Source organism: Mastigoproctus giganteus, chromosome 5 (genome assembly GCF_048544385.1).
Source record: "Mastigoproctus giganteus isolate SK-2022 chromosome 5, ASM4854438v1, whole genome shotgun sequence".
Lineage (NCBI taxonomy): Eukaryota > Metazoa > Arthropoda > Arachnida > Uropygi > Thelyphonidae > Mastigoproctus > Mastigoproctus giganteus.
Genome location: NC_143579.1, coordinates 221,872,372 through 221,895,763, shown reverse-complemented (window position 1 = coordinate 221,895,763; position 23,392 = coordinate 221,872,372). Strand labels below are relative to the sequence as shown.

Below are 23,392 nucleotides of genomic sequence, written 5' to 3'. Positions count from 1 at the left end.
TAACCAACTGATCAAATTCTATTGCTTTGCTAATTTGCATGTATTATAATAACTAACATGGATTTTTAATTTTTTTTAAATGTCTAACTAATTTTGTCCCTTTTTTCGTTTCTTCTTGATGAATCTGCCTGCTCCTTGCATGTACAGGATTATGTCGTAAGTGTTACTAACGTTCTTCTTTAGTTAAGCGTATATCTGTTTAGTATTTTGGGTTTGCAGTGCAGTTAATTTTAAATTAGTAAAGTAGAATAGAATTTTGCATATTGAAACTTTGGTGTTTAGTTGAAAAGCAGCATGTGCTCAAATATAATGTACAAAGCTTATTGCATGTATTGACTTATTGGCATTCATGAAGGTGAAAATATTTCAATTGTAGTATTGACAAGATTGTTCATAGATGTGATATACCAGTGCATGCATTAAAAAGGTAATTTTGTATTTTGCATTTTGTCATAATTTTGGAATGTATAAACACAAGAAAATTTAATTCATGAGATATGTAAACTGCATTAACAGGAATAGATTAGTTGCTGATTAGAAGGATTGACAAACTATTCTTACAAAGGTTTTATTTATTGTTATATTGGTTTTTTGATATTTGTTTTTTGGTTTATGCTGTTCCTTAAATTACAAAAGGAATTTTGCAGAATACAAATATTTTTCATAATTTTTATTTTTCTGTCTATAAACTGCATCCTGCATTTATTCAGCAATTTGTGACAAATAATTAGAGGATTATTATATCTTTATCAGGTCAGGTTATGAAATTTTTAGCCCTTAAAAACAACAAATGCCTCAAATGTTACTAGGGTTTAAATTAATTAATGGAAAATTATTCTATGACTTCACATATGGAGTTGGTCTTTTTTGCATTAGCTTTTTTTTTTATTTTATCTTTTCTCTCTTCTAGTTCTGGAATTAAAAATGGATTTTTTAGTACGATTTCATAGTATGATTGAAAAGAATATGCATACCTGCCAACTCTTGATTTAATTGGAAATCTTCCAGTAATTAGGTGTACTTTCTAGTTTTCTTTCATATTTTAATAGAGTTCTTTATTTTTAAAGTATATATTTTTTCGATTACAGACCTTTAAGAATTGATATTGATATTAAATATGTGCATTGAAATATAAATTGCATAATATGCATTGAAATTAAATATATGCATTGAAATATATGCATTGAAAGATAAGCATTGAAATTGATATTAAATTTGGTGGTAAAGGCTGTCTACCCCTGGTTTAAAGAATTTTGATAGACAATACAAGTATTAAATAGTTTTCATAAGTTATGTATATTCTGAAAAACATACAATACTATCACATAACATATATACAATAATATCACATTTGCTTCAAAACAGACTATAAATTTTATTTTTTCTTTATTATCCTATAACCCAGAGCCTGAATGTGGTATGCTTAACCTGAAGACTCTAGGCCATACCCAGAATGGAGGCAATTTATAGGAATGGATAGTTGTGTTTTAGGTTAGTTTAAATATGTATGGGTTTAATTTTTTAAGAGAATTTGTTTGTTAAAGAAGTTTAGGTTACTTTGAATATGTTCAGTGATATGGCTATGCTGTGGTTTGCTGTAGTGAACTTGATTGATTGAACAGATTGTGGAAGGCAAAGTTTTTGTTAATTGGCAAATATGTAATTGAACAGAATGAAAATAATTTAAAAAAAAATGAATGAAGCAAAAAACTTTTAAAATACAGTTTATTGCATATTTAGATGTTGTTACCTTTAATTTGGAGAAAAGTCTAGCTATTCCATTCAAACTGTGCAGGAAAACAGTTTTCTGTATTAAAAGTCTTTCATTTTTTGATTTCAAAAAGTTGGCAGGTATGAATATGGTTTGTTAAATAAAATTGTCTTATGCAAAAGCATAAAACCCCACACACACACACACACACACACACTGATTTTATTCTTTATTGTATGCATTTTTAATTTGTATGTATCTTTTATATTATTTATGAAGTTTAAATGCCCTAGAAATTCTAAAGTGTTCTAACAGTTATTTTTGAACACGTGTTACTTTTGCCCAGTTGGTCAAAATATTTTTATTTAATGTTATATTCTAATTATAAATGCTTATAAAATATTGATGTGAAGAAGTATATATCCATAGTGGGGATAGAAAAAAATTCTCCTAAGAAACCTCAGTATGTAACCTAGTTCTTTATTGATTATTTTTTGTGAGAAATGATTTCAGAGATGTGTATTATGCATTTTTGCCTTACTCGACAATTTACAGGTATCTTAGTTACATAGCTTAAAGGATACCTTTGGGCCAAACTTCCCCAAAGATTGTTTACTCCTTTTCATAAATACGGACATTACCCATTTTATGATAACGTTGGATTATAGATAGGTGAAGAATACATTTTTCAGCTAAGGTAAAGAAAGCCAACACTAGAACCACGGGAAACGTTGGCTAACTTACCCGGAAAATTAGTTTCCTGATACCGCACTCTAGCGTTGCTCGCTTGGTAAACAGACAATAGGTGTTATCAGTCTGGAGCAGAAGTCAAGAATGATATATTGATTGACAGGTAGGCATGGCAAACGATGAAATGATTGGTGGTGGGCGTGACAGACGACAAACTACTGTGTAGTTATTGGTTGGCATTATGATGTGTATTTATGAGTAAAGAACAGTGCATAATTTAGTTTTGTAATGAACGGTAAACAGGTAATAGTAGCAATGAATCTTTTAAAGATTGAAGAAATTTGTAAGGAAAATAAAACGTTGCTTGATTTTTTGATGAAAACTGAATTAACAAGACCGAAATTGTACTGTTTTAAGTGCAATGATTATTTTAAACTAACTGAATCACGAACAGAGTCATGTGGAAATTTCTGGTATTGTAAAAAATGTTCTGCACAAGTTTCTTTATTAAAACATAGTTTTATGGAAAATACAAAACTTCCATTAGAAAAGATAATGTATATTATATACTTTTGGTCAATGTGCACGCTAGTAACTACAACAGCATTCCATCTGGTTTTCGAAAGTAACAACAGTTATGTTTTATAAGAAACTAAGAGATATTTGCAAATTGCAGTTGTTAAAAAAACCCATTAAGTTGGGTGGATTGGGGAAATTGTAGAAGCAGACAAAACTCTATTGGTAAAATGAAAACATCACAGAGGGCGAAATTTAACTGCTAAGAAGAAATGGGTGTGTGTGGAGTACTTGAAAGCGAATCAAAATTCGTCTTCATGAAATTCATAAAAAATCGGAAAGCAAAAGCTCTTTTACGCATTATTAGAAAAGTAGTGAAGAAAAATACTACCATTATAACGTATTACTGCCTTAGAAAAAAAGAATTACAGACATTTAATGGTGAAACACAAGGAAGATTTTGTAGATCCACATACAGGAACCCATACAAATATGTGTTTCGTACGTATACATCATAACAGAAACAGAGACCCTACTTATTGCAATGGCTCCTACGGTTTTGGCTGCTGACCCCTTGAAGAGTAGTTAAAGCCTTAGGACCCACTGCTTTAGGTACCATTGTTGTTGTCATTATTTTTTTTATGTTAATCTAATTTAATTTCAGGTTATCTGCTTTTACCTGGCTGGCTTGCTCAAATCTTTCCATGGTAATTACACATGACAGGTCAGCACCCCCTACCCAATACACTGAAAATATACATTTGTCTCTGCAGGCCATAAGGCCAAAAGAATTTATAAAGACTAAAGGCTGCTGCTACTCACGTTCAGGTAAACCTGTCAGTTGTGCCTACGTAGGCATACCTGTACAGGTCTTCTGGATGCTCATAGTGCATCCACACATTCAGTAAACCTGTCAGCTATGTCTGTGCAACATGTCTGTAGAGGTCTACTGGATGCCCATACTGCATCCACACGCTCCAGTAAACCTGTTACCATTCATTCAGTCGGCTGACCATGGCATCAACAGATGACGTTTTAGCAATAGTTGGCTTATTATTTGCAACGAAGTCTTTTTTCCATAGAATTTATGTAATTATTAATGATCGTTGAATAGGGAAATTCCCCAATCTGGCAGTACGCCTGCCACGTCACTACACAAGCTCCAGTTTGCCTGCACAGGTCACTCCGGTTCAGGCAAATTGAATGATTTTTCATATTTGCTCCAGTCGCCTATGCAGGTCAAAATAACTGCAGTTTTATCATCCACATGCTCCGGTAGACCTGTACAGGTGTGCCTGCACAGGCATAACTGACAGGTTTATCTGAACGTGTGTAGCGACCTTAAGATAGCCTGTGCTGGTCTACATTGCTATACCCTAGAAATAAACATATAATTAGCAATATTATATAAAATGAAATAAAATAATGATTATGTAGCTAATTATTGATATTCGGATACATTGAGTGGAACTTTTTCAAGGGCTAACCCCATTCAACATATCCCTACAATAATTAGCAAGTCTATCTGTTTCTGATTGTTATCTGCCTGTTTAATTAGGTCCAAATAATAAACATAAAGGTGTTTTATGCTAAACTTTAAATTTAACAGCAAACAGGCAAGATAACAGCTAGCCCGACAGATAGCTTTGAAACGAATATAAAGAATATAATAATAAAAAAAAAAAAAAGTGTCAACCATAATTTTCATTTTAGTTGTGGTTATTTTTTATTTATTTTATACCTGTGCAAAAGAAAGTTTATGCCGACATAAGGAGAAAGGAGGTAAGAATAAGTATAGTAATAGTATCTCAATTTTCCTCGAATTACTCTAATAGATCTTGAGGTATAAAATTTTAGGGTTGGAAAGTAAAAAGTAAAAAAGCAAAGAAAAAGGTTTTTATAATGCTGCTTAGGATATACTGGGAGTGTAACTGCCCGATCCTTTAGTAAGGGATCCTGGTATAACTATATAGGGGTAAAGGAAGGTATTTAATGGACAAATACAGGATTACAATAATGAAGAAATATAGAATAACAATTGTAGATAATAATAAGGAAATAAAAGAAATGACTATTACCAAATGTAGGAATATTTAAATAAATTGACATTTGTAGGAATATTTATAATAATTAATATAATTCATCCTATCTGATTTAGTAAATAATTGCAGACCGCATTGTTTGTATGGATTGGCCTGCCTGTTCCCTCCGATCTAAATCCCATTGAACATATATGGGATGCTCTGGGGAGTCTCCTAGCTAGCAGCACATCCACACCCACCAGAAAATGTTCACCAGCCGAAGATGGCGCTGACAGAAGAATAGATGATGTTACCGCAAGAACTTATCAACAACATTGTTCTAAGTACGGACAGGTGATGCAAAGCCTGCATCGATTAGGGGTGGCCATATCTCCTACTGAGGACCACCTCTTTCATTTGTTCCATCTTTGGCAGTGATGCATCTGTATCATGGCAGCCAGTGCTATGTTGCCATTTTTGAATAATGTCCCTCTGTACCATTTTGTTTCCATTGTTGTGTCAGTGTTGTTTCCTTCATTTCTGTACCTCATGAGGTTCTTTTGGTATGCTTTTCCCATATCCAGGCCACTCCTATGAGAAGCTACAGAAAACCTGAAAACCTGACTGGTCCTTAAATTTTGCACACAAGTGTAGATATAAAATAGATATTGCATATAATACCAATGAATTAAAACTGTAGAAATAGTGGGAAGATAAAATAAACTGGATGTGTCAAATGCACCAAAGCAGCAGCAAAGGATGCAAATGTATATATATTTCTATATAGTAATAAATATGAGTTACAGCCAGAAGCAAAAGTAAAGATAGCCGAAATATGAATAAAAGAAATAATTAAAAAATAGTGACCTTTAAAATAAAATAGCTTACACGAAAATAAAGGTAATGGTAGCTGGCATCAGATAAAGATGGGCAAATTTAAATATGGTTCAAAAAGGGGAAATAAAGCAAAAATGCAATTAAATCTGATGTTGGTCAATTTTTATATCAATAAAAATTGATACATGATCAGGTATTTCATCATGTATTGAAATATATATTGAAATATATATACATTTGCATCCTTTGTGTACTTTGGTGCATTTGACATATCCATTGGTATTATATACTATATCTATTTAAGTTTTAGCTATCTGCTGCTTTGCACGATGCTATTCTTTAAATCATAGCCACTTCTGTTTCTTATCGATAGATAGTCTGGTGATTTTCTTACTTTAATTTTTCTGTGGCATTATGTGCGACTTGCACTTCCATCTTTGCATTAACTGTGAGGCTTATTATAATATATGCCGACCGGGCTAGCCGAGTGGGTAAAGTACCTGCCCAGCAACCCAAAGGTCGCGGGTTCGATTCCCGCCTCGGGCTTGGATCAAAGTACTGCAAAAACCTTGGGAGGTGCAATATGGCCACAGAAGCCGATGCGCCAACAACTACCAAATCAAAAAAAAAAAAAAAAAAAAAAAATTATAATATATATATATAAATATATATTTAAATAATGGCTTAATAGTTAATTATGTTTTATTTTATTTTGTTTAATTTTGAATTATCGGATATACAGTAAACCCCTGCTATTTGCAGTATCTCTATTCACAGTTTCGCGTATTCGTGATCGCTGATTTAATATAAAATGAAACCTAAAAAAAATGTGAATTTTAAAGCGCCGTGAATATTATCTGCCATAAAAAAAACATGGGCGTGGCTAAAATTATCTTTACTGGTTAAAACAGCGCTCAGTGGGTGGGGGGAGAGGGGTGACAAAATCGCGAGCATGGATGTTTTTTGCTAATCCTTGTTCAGTATGTTTTATGCGCTTGTAATGGAAGTTTTCGTTGTTTGCTTTTAATTTATATGCTTATAAATTGAATAAATTTATCAATTTATAAATTGATATGCTTACAAAAGTGATATTAAAAAAGATAAATCTACTGTTTTGCAGTGTAAAACAGACTTTTTCGAGTGTGTTAACGGACGAAAGTGACTTTATTGTGGACAAGTTCTTTCTAACCCGTACAAAAATATGTCTACAAATAACAAGAGAAATGTGAAAATATCAAAGGAGGTGATGACATTGGCGAATAAAATTGAGTTATTAGACAAAATTTCTAATGGTGAAAGTGTCTCCTCAGTGGCAAAACATTATAAAATCAATGAGTCAACGGTACGATCAATCAAAAAATCGGGAGAAAAAATCCGCCGTAGTGTCCGTGAAAATGCGCTAATTGCTTCAAAAATTTGCTCTGTAAATCGTGATGTTAAATTAGAAAAAATGGAAAATGCTTTAAATCTGTGGATAGAAGACCGAACTCAAAATAAAATTCCGTTAAGTTCACTCATCATTCGTGAAAAGGCAAAACTCCTTTATCAACACTTTAGCGAAACTGGTGATAGCACCGGCGGGATCAGTTTTTTTAGCTAGCAAAGGCACTGGCTTGAAAGATTTGTTTGAAATTTCTAATAAATATTACATTTAATATTAAATTGTTTCTTATTTTCATTTCGATGCCATATGCTTACATTTCACTATGTACTGTCTATGTACATAGTCATATTATGAAGGTACATATAATACATACATAGACAAAATTTTAGACTAGTTTTTCTTATATATTTCATACTTTGGAATGGAACCCCTTTATTACTATGGGAGCCATAACTCAGTATTCGCGTTTTCGGTATTTGTGAAATTTCTCAGGAACGTAACCCCCGCAAATAGCGGGGGGGTTTACTGTATATATAATTATACATATATTTGAATAGCGTTTAAAATAGTTGGAAACGGAATCTTTCATAATAAAATAAAATAGTACAGCATACATCAGAGGCAGCAAAAAAGCATATTCCTCTACACGATGATTGAAATATAACCATATAAATAAGAATAAGAGTTAAAATAAAATAATGCCAGCAGTATGGTAAGACAAGAGCGAAAATAATCAAAATTAAACCTAAATCAAGCCGGGGGGAAGAGAAGGGTAACAATAGTAACCCCCCCACCCTTCCTGGCTTGATTTAGGTTTAATTTTGATTATTTTCTCTCTTGTCTTACCATACTGCTGGCATTATTTTATTTTAACTCTTATTCTTATTTATATGGTTATATATATATACATACACACACACACATCTGCATCCTTTGCTGCTGCTTTGTGCACTCTGGTGCAATTTGTTATATCAATATTGTTTATCTCCATATTTTTCTCTTGGTTTCAACTGACTAATATTATATTTTTTTATATCATTTAAGCTCTAGTTATCTGCTGCTTTGCGCAATGCTATGCTTAATATACAGCCACCTCTGTTTTATTTCTTTGGATAGTCTTGTTGGTTGCACTTTCTGCTGCCATATTTCTTCATTTTTTCTTCGTCTAAAATTCAATGTAGATTTATTATATATTGTTTTTCAAAATTGATTATAGAGGTCACTGGTTGTCTTTTTTCAGCTCTCTCTCTCTCTCTCATGTTAGTTTGATTACTATAAATTATTAATGCATAGGATTGTCCCTGTTTATTACTGCTGCGATTACAGCTATCATAATGACATAGTAGTAGTAGTGGCATGTGATGCAAGAAAGCAAGTGTATGAGCTTATGCAGCATCAGCCAAAAAAAAAAAAAAAATCGCACCATTCCCTCCAAATGCCTGTCCAGTTCCTCCTTAAATTTATTCAACCTATCAACTTCCACAATGACAGATGGAAGTTTGTTCCAGCAGTTAACCACCTGCTGGCTAAAGGCACATTTCCGCACATCTGTTCAACATCTGTCCTTTCTTAATTTGAATTTATGCCCCCTTCGGGTCATAATCTGAACAAGTGGAAGGATCCCATCAGAATTCAGCGTGCTCAACCCATTCAAGGCCTTATACACCTCAATCAGATCACCGCGGAAGGTGCCTAGTCTCCAGCCACTGCAATTTGCAGAACTTAAGCCTCTCTTGGTAAGAGGATCCCTTCGTTCCCCTCACCAATCTTGTTGCCCTTCTCTGTACACGCTCAAGTAAATCAATATCCTTCCTAAAATGAGGCCTCCAGACCTGTATGCAGTACTCAAGGCGTGGCCTGACCATTGCCGTATACAGAGGGATAATCATCTCCTTTTCCCTGCTAGCAAAATTCCTATATATCATTGACAAAACCCCATGACCTGCCCTGGCAACCTGTCTGCATTGCTCAGAAAACTTCATATTCTTCCTCCCAGGTCTTTTTCATTTTCTCCACAATTACTCCCAGGTCTTTTTCATTTTCTACCACCTTAAGTGTAGTACCACACAGTTGTTACGTTTCTCTGGGGTTACTTCTACCCATATGCAGTACTTTGCATTTGTCAAGGTTAAACTTCAGTTGCCACTTCTTAGCCCATCTGCCCAAATTATCTAGATCCTGTTGCAGTAGCACACTGCCATTACTGTCATTAACAACCCTGCTAACCTTTGTATCATCTGCAAACTTCGACATTAAGCCTGATATACCTTCATCAATATCATTGATAAATATACAAAACAACAGTGGACCCAACACTGAACCCTGTGGGACTCCACTAATAACATTAGTCCATGAAGAATAGCACCCATTGATTACTACCCTCTGTCTTCTCCCACTTCACCATCCTTTTATCCATTGTAGCAACTTACCCTTAATACCATTCTGCTCCAATTTGTACAATAGTCTTTCATGCGAAACAGTGTCAAAAGCTTTGCTGAAATCCAAATATATGATATCAAAATTATTTTTCGCATCCAGTTCCTTTGTAACCACATCATAATATCCTGTCAAATTTTTCAGACAAGACTTTCCCTTAACAAACCCATGCTGTGTCTGAATTATTGCTGCAGTCTTGTCTAGATGATTCTGCAATGCATCTTTAACCAGTGACTCCATTATTTTACCCCGAACAGAAGTTAAACTAACTGGTCTGTAATTACTCATGTCCCCATTCGATCCCCCTTTGTGAATTGGAGATACATTTGCACATCTCCAGTCCGTGGGAACCTCCCCTAAGTCCAAGGATGCTCTCATAATTATGGCTAAGGGTTTGCTTAGTTGCTTTGCCGCCTCCTTTAATATAACTGGATAGATCTCATCCACCCCAGGTGCCTTTCTTATGTTTAACTTCAACAATTTCTCCTCCATTTTGCTTTCAGTTATTACAAAATCATTAAGTATCCTGCTACAATTTGATAACCTTCTGCCATTTTCAAAGCTTAATAATTCCTCATGTGTGAATGTAGATGCAAAATACTCATTCAGTTTGTTTGCTATCTGAGCAGGATCATCAACAGTCGAACCATCGATGTCAAGTGGACCAATCAGATTCATCCCCTTCCTTTTAGAGTTTATATCAGTAAAGAAATTCTTGTTGTTTATCTTAGCATCTTTTGCCAAGGTTTTCTCGTAATCTGCCTTCGCCTGCCTAACCTCCTTTGTGACCTGATTACAGACTAGCTTATATCTGCCATAGCCTTCTGAGTCGCTTGATAATTTATATGCATCCCATGCATTTTTCTTCTCTGTCACGAGTCTCATTAATTCATTTGATAACCATTTAGGCCTAAACTTCGAACAATATTTCTTAATTGGTATGAAACTTTTAGTGGCATCCACGATTAATTCCTTGAATGCTTCCCACTTAGAATTTACTGTTGGTAACTTCGTCAGTTGATCCCACTGTACAGAATTTAAAAACTGTCTGAGACCACTGTACTCACCTTTACGGAAGCAAAAACCCTTTCCTTTACCTCTGATGGTAATTATATCTTTAAGTAAATCCCACATCAGTACACTGTGATCACTGCCACCTAGTGTTTCCTTTATCTGCAAATTCTTAATACACGAATGATCACTGCTGATAACCAGATCAAGAGTATTACTCTCTCTGGTTGCCTCTCGAACATGCTGCTGAAGAAAACAATCATCCAATAAATCCACAAAAGTCTGACTAGTGTGTGAGTGACCAACCCACAAGTTCCAATCGATATCTGAGAAGTTAAAATCCCCCATTATAAGATATTCTGATTTACTGGCCCACTCTATTTCTCTGTATAATTGTTCATTGTACTCATTCGAGTCATTAGGCCTACAACACACTCCTACTCTTATTTTTGCTTTCGCAGTGCTTATGTCACACCAAACTGACTCAACAGTGCATTTCATCTATATCAACTGGGTGCACTTCTTTTGATTTTATGTTTTTCTTAATTAACAGCATAACACCTCCTCCCTTTCTATCCTGTCTATCCTTTCTGTACACATTGTACTCCCCAAATTCCAGTTCTGCATTCCTTATATCTGTGTGACGCCACGTCTCTGCTATCCCAAGAATATCTGCCTTTGATGTCTTGACCAACACTTCAAATTCATCAAATTTATTTACTATACTTCTAGCATTGGTATACATGCACATGCTCCTATTCCTAGTTACCCTAACACATCCCATATACCCACCTAATTCAGGATGACTGTCATCCGTCCCTGAAACCCCCAATACCCCTTGCTCCAGGTCGCTACTTATTCTAATAGAAGTTGTGCAAGAATCACCTTCTTGCCCACATCACCTGTTTTTACAATGTGATTTCCTACCCTTTCTTCTCTGTATCTCAGGTATAGACTTCCAAATTTTTAATGCTTTTAATTTCCGATTTTAGATCTACTTTTTAACTTTCATTACGTTGGCATTTGGTATTGGCATTAGCTTTTTATCGTTTGCTTCTATTCTTATTGTACTTAAAATAATTTTGTATCCAGTTAATTTTACCATGACTTCTTTACAAACACTGGATAGGGACTACCTTGTTCATACTTTGTGAGATGTATTGCTTTTTGATCTTATGTGCTTTATTTTCAAAAATTTCTTCTCCTACTCGGTTTTGGGCAAGTATAGAAACACAGTCTTTTGATACATGGCCAGGTGTAGTAGTCTCATGATGAAATAACTGATCATGTATCAACTTTTTTCTTTGCTGACATCAGATTTAATTGCATTTTTGCTTTATTTCCCCTTTTTGAACCATATCCAAATTTGCCCACCCTTAACTGATGCCATCTACCATTACCTTTATTTTCATGTAATCTATTTTATTTTACAGGTCACTATTTTTTTAATTATTTCTTTTATTCATATTTCGGCTATCTTTGCTTTTGGCTGTCGTGTAACTCATATTTATTACTATATAGAAATACAGTAAACCCCCCGCTATTTGTGGGGGGTTACGTTCCTGAGAAATGCCACGAATACTGAGTTATGGCTCCCATAGTAATAAAGGGGTTCCGTTCCAAAGTATGAAATATATAAGAAAAACTAGTCTAAAATTTTGTCTATGTATGTATTATATGTACCTTCATAATATAACTATGTACATAGACGACAGTACATAGTGAAATGCAAGCATATGGCATCGAAATGAAAATAAGAAACAATTTAATATTAAATGTAATATTTATTAGAAATTTCAAACCAGCGCCTTTGCTAGCTTAAAAACTTATCCCGCCAGTGCTATCACCAGTTTTGCTAAAGTGTTGATAAAGGAGTTTTGCCTTTTCACGAATGATGAGTGAACTTAACGGAATTTTATTTTGAGTTCGGTCTTCTATCCACAGATTTAAAGCTTTTTCCAAAACAATTAGCACGTTTTCACGGACACTACAGCGGATTTTTTTCTTCCGATATCTTGATTGATCGTACTGTTCACTCATTGATTTTATAATGTTTTGCCACTGAGAAGACACTTTCACCATTAGAAATTTTGTCTAATAACTCAATTTTATTTGCCAATGTCATCACCTTCTTTGATAATTTCACATTCGCATTTCCCTTGTTATTCGTAGCAATATTTTTGTACGGGTTAGAAAGAACTTGTCCAAATAAAGTCACTTTCTTCCGTTAACACGCTCGAAAAAGTCTGTTTTACACTGCAAAACGGTAGATTTATCACTGTTGTAAGCATATCAATTTATAAATTGATAAATTTATTCAAGTTATAAGCATATAAATTAAAAGCAAACGGCGAAACCTTCCATGACAAGCGCATAACACATACTGAACAAGTATTAGCGAGAAATATCCACGCTCGCGATTTTGTCACCCCCTCCCCCCACCCACTGAGCACTGTTTTGACCGGGAAAGATAATTTTAGCCACGCCTATGTTTTTTGTGGTGGAAAATGTTCATGGCGCTTTAAAATTCACATTTTTTTTTTGGTTTCATTTTATATTAAATCAGCGACCATGAATATGCGAAACCGCGAATACAGATACCGCGAATAGCGGGTGTTTACTGTATATATATATATATATATAAGCTCAGTAATCAGAATTTAACTGACTGCAGATGTTGTAGTAAAGTTGCAGTGGCCAATGCCAAGATTTCAGCCCTATACAGCATTGCAGATTGCTCTACAGAAGATAAATATATAGAGAAATAGTATTTTACAAATACCATGTCTCAGTTTCAAAGTATTCTTTAAACTGTGAATTATTATTTTAATTTTATAGGATTGACTTTTAGTCATGGACATTTTGGAATTGGTATTTTGAAAAGTACTATTAATAAAGACTGATATTATTAATGATTTCAAGTTTGTTAAAGTTAAAATATAACATGATTAATGATTTCAATTTTGTTGAAAGTTATATGATTATTAATTTCAGTATTATAATATGCATCACGATAATAATATTGTGCATTAAACTTAAATACTGCAGTCTGATGAAGTATATCTCGAAGCTCAGCTACAGAATATCACATCATCTCCAATGTGTCTTGAAAAAGTTTCTCTCGAGCCATCAGCTCATTTTACTGCAAGGCAGTTAAATACAGTGGAAGATAAGAATGGGTAATAATAAATGCTTTTATTTCCTTTTCAGAATTTCTGTACATGTAAATTCAGAAAGAATGGTTTATTTAACTAATAAGATAAATTTTTTGGACAGAAATCTAAAGAAGGATGAATTGTTGAATTAAATGTCAAAATCTATATACAAGTAAACAGGGAATGCATTGGTAGCTTGATCAGTTGGCAATGTCCAGTGCCTACTTTTGCCAGTTTATCTACGTGATTAATATATTAAATTATTAACTTTATCAAATATTAATTAATTTATTAAAATATTTAATTAAAATATTAATTTATTTCAATTAAATTTATTCTTTTATCCCTTTTGACTATTGGCTAAAATTTGGAAATTAGAAGCTTGCAATTGAGAAAATGAAGTATGATGAAGTTGCCCAATGATTACAACAAAATCACTTTAATAATGTTCCATTAAAAAAAATCAAGTGCCACTGATTATAATTTATCGTATGACACCCATCTTCTGCTCACTAATGTTTCTCAATGGCATGCTTCTCATTCCACATTTTACCAACAACATATCCTGCATATAGAATAAAAGTTAGTCATATAGAGAAATTGAGAAACAAAAACTGGAAAAATTTCTGATCTTCCAGTTATGGCTTATAACAGCATTAAATACAGAGTGAAAATAGAGTAATGAAAAAAAAAAAACAGGATAAAAAATGTCATGAAGAGTTTATGCTTATGTCATTAGGAGTTGAAGAGCTGCTTGGTACTGTGCTGTCAAGCTGCTGAGAGTGTGCAGTGTTTATATATTAGAAGTAAAAGCTTTCTTATCTCAGTGTAATACTGTACTGGCTTTAGCAGTAAACTCAGTAATTGTTACTTGCTTCTCCACTATGCACTCAGTGTATGAATGAGAATGTTTTGTACTTGGTGATCATTCGATTTTTTATTGTTGGTTTGTAAATCATAGTGTTCATCTGGGGCAATTGAAAGTTCACTGGCCACTAAATGTAGAATGCACTCATTAGTACATTGAACTTATAGTGCAGAAGCAAGCTACCAAATGAATTTTTGAATGCATAAGATAAATACTGTTAACTTTAATTTAAATACAAGTGTGGGCTGAAAAGTAATGCCTCTTATTTGAACTTTTGAAGGATGGAGAGAAAAATTAAAAAATGCACTTGTAGATTAAAAAAAGTTTTTAATTTGATGTAGCACTTTTTCTACATGTGCTCACCTTAACTTGATACATTTTTTCCAGTGCTTAAGTTTCTATATGATGTTTGAGCAAAATTCTTTTGTATAAGTCACCAAAAAAGTTTATGTAGACTGACGGCCATATTGAATTGATATTTCATTTAAAGCATAAAAATATATTTCAAATTCCCTGTCAGAATTAGCAAATTTAATAAGCATGGAATAATTTCTAGCTTTATACAATTTAACTTTCTTCTTTATTTATTTTATTTTTTTTTTTACTTTTTACTTACCCTTGCAGGTATAGCACAGTCCATATTATTATTATTATTAGCCATGTGGTGCAAGGAAGCCTGAATCTTATGCTACACCAGCCAAAAAAAAATTTGAGTTACCCAGAGAGAGAGAAGTAGAAGGCGAAACACCAAGAAAGAGAAGGATGATGATATCCAGCTCAGGACCCTGGGTGTGCCAAGCCCATACTCATCAGATGTGAGCCCATAAGCACCATTCTTCCCACACCAGGTGGAAATGGCTCAGGCTTGCCCATCAATGATTTGAGGAATTTTTATGGGCCTTTTTCATAATGTGGCTGAGTTACTCAATCTCAGGCGAGGGTTTTGCATGGTTTCTATAAAAACTCTGGTTTTTCATCCAGCAAACAGGCAACTCAACCACAAAACATATATACATATAGTTCAGTAAGGTCTAAGTTTGCTTATGTACCTAAAAGTCTGCAACAAAAACTTTACTTCACCCACAGATCTTTAATGCTTAAACTGCTCTTGCTATTTTTGCTTCTGTTACTAAATGATATCAAGCATTTTCTTTTAGACAAATTCTTAAATCTCTCAGATTAATATCATTTTCACTACTGTTGTGCAACACTTATCTTTGTTTCCATCAACATTATTTAATAGCTTTTTTTCATGTAGTTAGTTATTGTTGCATCCCACTTCTGCTTTACTTCATTCCAACTTGTGATCCAGTTGCAAATGGCTTTGTAACCTAGTGGTGGTGCCCCAAAGTGTAGCAAACATGTGGAATTTCACCAGATAGGTGCACACATTTCTTTTTAATTTCTATAAAAAGTGTTTTGGGTTTGCCGGTATTTTTAATCTCTTTTGAATGGATTGTAATTATTATTGTTTGTAACTTTTTATTTCTAAATTACAAAAAAAACTGTTTTACATCTTTTATTTTCAAAAAATCAAGACAAATATTACTTATACCGAAAATTAATATAAGAACATTGTGGACATGAAATATAAACATGGGTGTAAGCCTCATTCATTTTCCCTTTGAAAGGACTATTAAGTATGTGAAATTTGAAGTGTGTGCATGCATATACAGCTAAGTCATAATTAATGCGAGTTTGAATAATGCAATATTCGATTTAGTCCGAATTGTATAACGATACCAGGTCACGTTTAATGCGAACCAAAATCAGTTAATGTGAGGCTAGCTGTGCTAGTCTCACATTAGACGCTGCTACACTTGTTTCCCTTTGTGTGTGCATGTGCCACTACCTGTCGTAATATACATTAGTTTTCGTGATTTGTTTTAATCGTTTTAAGAAGTGCCCTTAACAAAATGGACAAAAGGAAGATTCCTTCAGATAAAAACACTGCAAGCGCAAAAAATAAGAGGCTCGTTATTAGATTAGGCCAAAAAATTGATGTGATCAAATGACATGAACTTGGTCATAGCAACTCTAAAATAGGATGAGGTGTCAGAATGCCTGAATCTATGGTATGGAATATTAAAAAACACACAGGGGAAATAAAAGAAAAATGTAAAATTGCATCAGCTTTTTATGGTTTGCAAACATCTACAAGGAATAGAAGTATTACTATGATAGAAATGGAGTGTCTTTTAACTGTATGGATTGAGGATTGCAATCAAAAATGCATTCCTTATTTAGACAAAAGCTTTAAATTTGTTTAAGAGAGTGAAAGAAAAAAATAATGAAGTAGAAGAAACATTTAGTGTGAGTGTTGGTTTGATTGATTTAAAAATCGAGTTCAGCTGCATAATATTAAAATTACTGGTGAGGTGCCAGTGCAGATGAGGATACAGCATCTAAATATCCTGATGTTTTTAAAAAAATAATCGAAGATGGTGGATACGCTGATCAACAAATATTTAATGTGGATGAAACTGGTTCATTCTGGAAAAGGATTCCTTCCAGAACTTACATTTCTAAGAAAGAAAAAACTCAACCTGAATTTAAAGTGTCTAAAGCTTGCCTAACACTTTTATTGGGAGGCAGTGCTCAAGGCAATTTTAAATTGAAACTGATGCTTGTTTATCAGTCTCCAAATCCTTGTGCTCTAAGAGGCTACAACCATAGATCACTTCCAGTTATTTGGCGATCAAATAAGAAAGCATGGGTGAACCAAGCTGTATCCACTGACTGGTTTTCAAGCTATTTTTGCCCAGCTGTTGAAAAATATTGCAAGGAAAGCAACATCGCATTTAAACTACTGCTAATTTTAGATAATGCTCCAGGTCATCCAACTACACTCGGTTCATTGTGAAAATGTAAAAATCATTTTTTTGCTGCAAGTACAACATCTTTGTTGCAGCCCATAGATCAAGGGACCATCTCAACATTTAAGGCCTACTACATAAGAAAAACATTTGAACAGGCAATTGCTAAAACTACAGGAGACGATGCAATTTCCTTAACAGAGTTCTGTAAAAATTATAACATCAGACATGCAATAGAAAATATTCAGCATGCTTGGCAACAAATAACTGGAAACAACGTATGGAGTGTGGAAGCACATTTTGCCTCATTGTGCAAATAGTAGGTGGTTTTGAAGAAAAAAACTGTTATAGAAGAAATAACAAATATTGGAAGAGAACTTGGATTTGATGAACTAGAAAATGACGATGTTCGGGAATTCACACTTGGAAGAATTGACTGATGATCTACTTTTAAATCAACAAAGAGCATTTGAAGAAGCCGATAATGATGCCGAAGAATGAGATAATGTGCAAGTGAAGGAGTTCATTCTCAAGGAATTCAAAGATATCTTTCAAGCTGTAGGAGTTGTAAAGCAAAAAATTATGGATGCTGACCCTAACCTCGATTGAAGCATGCAAATTCGCTGAGATGTGGATAAAGCACTCTGCATCTACCAGCATATATACGAAGATTTAAAGAAAGAGAAAATAGTGTAGTCTACGCTGCTAAAATATTTCAAAAGACAATAAAGATGTTTTCATCAGCGTAAGCTTACCTTTAGGAATGATATTTAGAATTTTTTGTGTTTTTATTTTGCTTTCTTTTGTTTTGTATTTCTATAATTACAGTTATGACTGTTAATAATAAATTTAAATTATAAGTATATTCTTTTTATCCTTTACTGTAATATTTTGTTAATAAACATATAAAAACTTATGTTTAAAATTTTTCATTACCTATTTCTGTTGAGCTGGAACCAATTACCATATTTTACATACAATTATAACTTTGAATAGTGCGAATTCGAATAATGCAACTACTTCATGGGATTCAATAGTCGCACTAATCGCAACCTAGCTGTATATATTTCTGCTTATGTGTAAAAAAATACTTAATATATATATATATATATATTTATTCAAATTTAGCATTCTTCAGTTAACTCATCAAATTGAAATGTATGTATTTTGCTTCCCATGGAATAGTAGACATCTTTATGGGAATATCATGTTTCTTGTTCTCATATTTGTAAAAAATCGTTTCAGAAACTATTGCAGTAAAAAAGTTTGTTTAGGAAGTTAAAAAAAAATTATTTCAGATTTTAATTATTAACTGAAGGATAATCAGAATCATTATTTTGGAGCTACACTGTCCGGAGTAGTTTCACCACTGTCAGGTTAATGTTATAATTAATTTTCTCTTCTTATGGCTTTTTTTTTTTGAAAATGCCAAACATAAGAGGTATTAGAACTTGTAGTACTTAGTACCGTGCTTGGGTTGCAGGTTGAGAAGACAAAAGAATATATTTGTTGGCATTAGACTTGAACTTCTGTAGACTGTAATTTTCAGGAAATACACATGAAGGAAGGAAAACCGGCAGTTGGATGAATAAATGAGGAAGATGAAAAGTTGGTTATGTGAGTTTGAAGTTGGACAGTAAATGGATGTTTGCTGGTGGCGGCACGTGTTCAGACAGTTTTGATAGAGAGAGCGGGAATTATAGAAGCCAATTCAGAAGAACAGTACCCATGAAAGTATCTGTAGAAAAGGCATGGTGTGTAGGTAAACTGGAGGTAATAGAGCACTCAAACCTATGTTGGTTTAATTGTTTATTTCTGATTTGGAAATGGAGTAAAACGTTCCACTTCTTTAGTGACTGCAAAGACAGTAACTAAGGGTTAAGCGTTACGTGTATGAGACAGAGTGGAGAGAGAGACTGTTGGAGAGACTCAGCTTGTTTCTGTTAGAATTTTTACGAAAACCAACCACTCATCAACTATTTTTTTTCCCCTCCTCTCTCTGTGTAGTAGAAAATGTATAGAAAATTTTTTTCTATGCAGTAGATTGCATTGAGGGTGATATTGGTAGTTAGGAAAGGCACTGGATATTAACATCATTGTGTGATAAATTTTCAGTAGAATGATGTACAATTGCATTATCTAACAAGCGCAATGCCTTTATTTTCACTTGATTTAATTTTCCCTTTTGAATGATTTAATTGATTTTAAAAAGTAATTGTGAAATGATCTGAAAAATGAAGGAGTTGACTTATGCATAGGTAATGCATGTACATCATTTCTACTACCAGGGTAGTTTTAATTATATCTCATATTGTGAATACCTTCATAATGAGTTGCCATGGTATTTTACTACCTTGAATAAGTAATACTTCACCTATGGAGAAGTCTATTGTTACTTGTTCTCGGTGGATACCAACGCCCAGACGGCACCATTTCAAGGCTTTTTGGCCCCTCTTTGGTGGGTGGGTACAGTAGTGACAACCCAGTTATGAAGTATAACCCCACAATATGAGAGATGCCTGATAGTATGTGTGGTTTTATCTAAAAGATATTTATTGGCTAAATGCCTAAGAGCATGAAGAAGTTGACTTATGCATGGGTAATGCATACACATCATTTCTACTATCAAGGTAGTTTTAATGCGTTGTGTTTTAATTATATCTCATATTGTGAATACTTTCATATCTCATATTGTGAATGCCAGTAGTTTGTCAAGTATATTTAAAATGCTATTTAAAAGTAATTTTGCATTAAGTTATGAACATGAGGAAAAATTAGAATGCTTTCCTTACTTTTTCCCCCTCAAAAGCAAGGGTGGAAAAATTCTTTAGGTTAATTACATTATGCAAATTTGTTAGAAAATTATGTTCCTTGTTTTTATGTTTCTTAGGACTGTCCATCCAGTATTTGGAATAGTAAATTGCTTAAATCCCTTGGACAGTCGTCAGTATCTTTTCTGTCTTGTACCAAGGCAAGAAACTCAAGGAAATATCAAACTTTTAAAGGGAGTGAATAGCATTGGTAGGCTTGATGTTGTATGGAGGACAAATATGGGAGAAAGAGGAAGACTTCAGACATCACCCCTAGAAAGAATGGTAATTTTTATATTTTTAATACTTTTAAAATTCTCCTTTATTGCAAATGTATCCTGTGTTAGGATGGAATTAGCTGTATTTAACTTTCATACATAGTTTTGAGTTGAGATCCATTTTAAATATTCATGTAATCTAAATCTTTATGTGGTGACATAATAATTTAAAAATAATTCCTATTAATCTCTACTGTCCTGCATTTTCAGCAGGAAAACATGGATGGAAACTAACATTGTTAAAGAGAAAAACAATTTGTCACATTAAAATTTAGAATGTTCCAGTATACAGATCGATCAATTTTAGACTGTCAGATTTCCATTCACTAATCTATCCTATTTTCTGTTAGAGCTTTAGCCCTTGTCAGAGTAAGCCTCCTTTTCATAAATGCTTGCTTGAGATAAAATGTATAATAATATATACCCATTTATTTTTATTTCGTCTGTTTAGCCACTCCTCCTGCTAGACTTTTTGCATGCCCATTCCGCATTGTTTGCTTTGCTTACCTTTGATTTGATATTAGTTTACTCCAAGATTTTTTCTTATTTACGTATTTGTAAAATGGTCTTGCCACTGCTTCCATCTGCTAGTTTCATTTATCTTTCTTAATTCTGATCTTCTTTTTTTATCCTTTCCATTTCTAGTGATTCTTTTTTTTTTATTCCCTTCCTTACCAGCTCTCAGTTGTGTAGAATGAATTAAATTATAGAATTGTGTTATAAACAACTAGCTTTGTTATTTGTCTAATTTCTGTTTTGCTTCATTAGCTTTCTAATTTTAAATATTACTTGAGCAGCATGGTGTGTAGGTAAACTGGAGGTAATAGAGCACTCAAACCTATGTTGGTTTAATTGTTTATTTCTGATTTGGAAATGGAGTAAAACGTTCCACTTCTTTAGTGACTGCAAAGACAGTAACTAAGGGTTATTATTATGGAATTCTTAAAATTCTAGTAGAATTAAACTTAAATCCTACTCAGATCTAATTTGAAGAATTTTGTTAGTCACAAAAAATAACTTAGGTTAAAAAAAAGTTCTTGTGACCTAAAAAAAAAAAGCTCTTGTGACCTTTTGTGATGGTGATATGGCAAAGATAGCTGGTAAATGCTTACTTATTATTGTTATTTATTTACATAAAATCAACCTTAAAACAAAATTCTTCGAATTAGATCCAAGTTTGAATTTACAAAAATTCTTAGAAATTTAATTCTTCTAGAAGTTTAATTCTATTAATGTGTGTAAGATTTTGGACTAAAAAGCCTCATCCAATCTCTGCGATGCTATGACCTGACAATGTCTGGGCACTGCTAGACACATAGTGCAAGTGCATGAGTAGCACTACCACAGGATATCCTTCAACACCTTGTGGAGTTGTAGGGTGTTCTGTGGTAGTGCTGCGCCTCTATTAAGAGCAAAAGGTATTAGGTACCTAATACCTTCCTGAGGTATTGGTGTTGCTACTGTAAAGCCAACTCAGTGAAAATAGATGTGTATTTTAACATGTTTGTCTTAATTTGAATGTTTAATGATTTTTAGTGGTGCATACTGAATACATAAAACCTGTACCAGCAAATGTAGGTTTGAACTTAGAATTCTTTCAGTATATTGTGTGACTGTGCTGAGATCAACCATAGAAATTTAAAGTATGTGGTATAGTTTCAGTATAAATTTTTATGAAAAGAAATGTATAAAGTTAAAGTTTCTCTGGCCAGTAAATTCTTGATCATATGTATTTTGACAGGCTCCAGGTTATGGGGATATTAGAATCACTGTTGAAGAAATACCTAGCATCGTTATTCTAGAGAAGCGTTTCTCTGTAGGGTGTCGAGTGACCAACTCAAGGTAACTGCTTTTAAATTTAATATGATAGTACAAGAGGTGGATAGAATGATGGAACACCTGGAGACTAGTGTCTTATAACATGTATAAAAAGCAGTCGGTTGTTACACAGAGGCTATATACCTATATACAAATTGCTTCACAACAGTCTTCTGGTTGTGGATATAAAAGAGGCTGTGCTGCAAGTCTGTCATTAACATCGAAATAAAACAGTGGCTGACAACATACTTGGCAATAGATGTGTTTAGTTGTTAGTCCAGATTGCGAGGTGCAACAATAAGCAATATCAGACTAAGCACATACAGAATCAAGGTGGCTATCTATACCTATGCCTTCACAAAAAAGGAAGGGAGTTGTACAAAGTTGGATACCATTATAAGGTTGCTATATACAGATCACCAGGGTTAGATTGCCATGTTCACCTTATAACATATGACAGTGCCCTTCTGCCATCCATTGGCACCAGGAGCATAGGCTAAAGACCCATGAGCCTTGATGGAATGTGATATGCTGATCTAGTCAAGATGCATTTGTTTAATTGCGGTCTTCAAAGTTTCTCCTATATGCCGCTGTAGCATCTGAAAAGGCATAAGGCCAAGGCCAGCAATTGTATGTATGTAGGTGTGTCGTGTTGAGTGCTGGCACCTGGCGATTTTGCAGCCAGAGGACACCAGGTCCTCTACCCTCTGACTCCCCCAACTTTGGTCATGAGGAGGCATGCCAGGGTCCACTTTCTAGCTTAAACATATACCGGAGCTATTGGTGCAAGCCTGGGAGCCCCAAATTTTCAAGGAAAGGAAAACAGGAAAATAGAAGGAATAGTATGGGAAGTGGTAAGGTAGGAAAGTGGATAGAAAGCAAGGGGATGAAAGGGAGAGGCATCCCTGAAAAGAAGAAAATAGAAGTAGAGAGACAGTACTAGTGGACAATACAAAATCAATAATTAATTATATACATTACTATATACAGTTACACTCTACTAAGTTAGCAATGCCCAAAAATAAGTTTTAACTCGTCATT

The 23,392-nt window shown here is 33.8% G+C and overlaps 1 protein-coding gene across 2 annotated transcripts in view; it reads left to right on the top strand.

The window, feature by feature from the left end:
• LOC150086128 (trafficking protein particle complex subunit 13) overlaps positions 1-23,392 on the top strand; it is a 123,106-nt gene that overhangs the window by 52,635 nt on the left and 47,079 nt on the right. For both annotated transcript variants that reach the window (XM_090374419.1, XM_090374420.1), the window contains exons 7-9: positions 13,655-13,785; positions 20,336-20,540; positions 22,275-22,375. In XM_090374419.1, the coding sequence (XP_090230545.1) occupies positions 13,655-13,785; positions 20,336-20,540; positions 22,275-22,375 (437 nt within the window). The remainder of the gene's footprint in view (positions 1-13,654; positions 13,786-20,335; positions 20,541-22,274; positions 22,376-23,392) is intronic.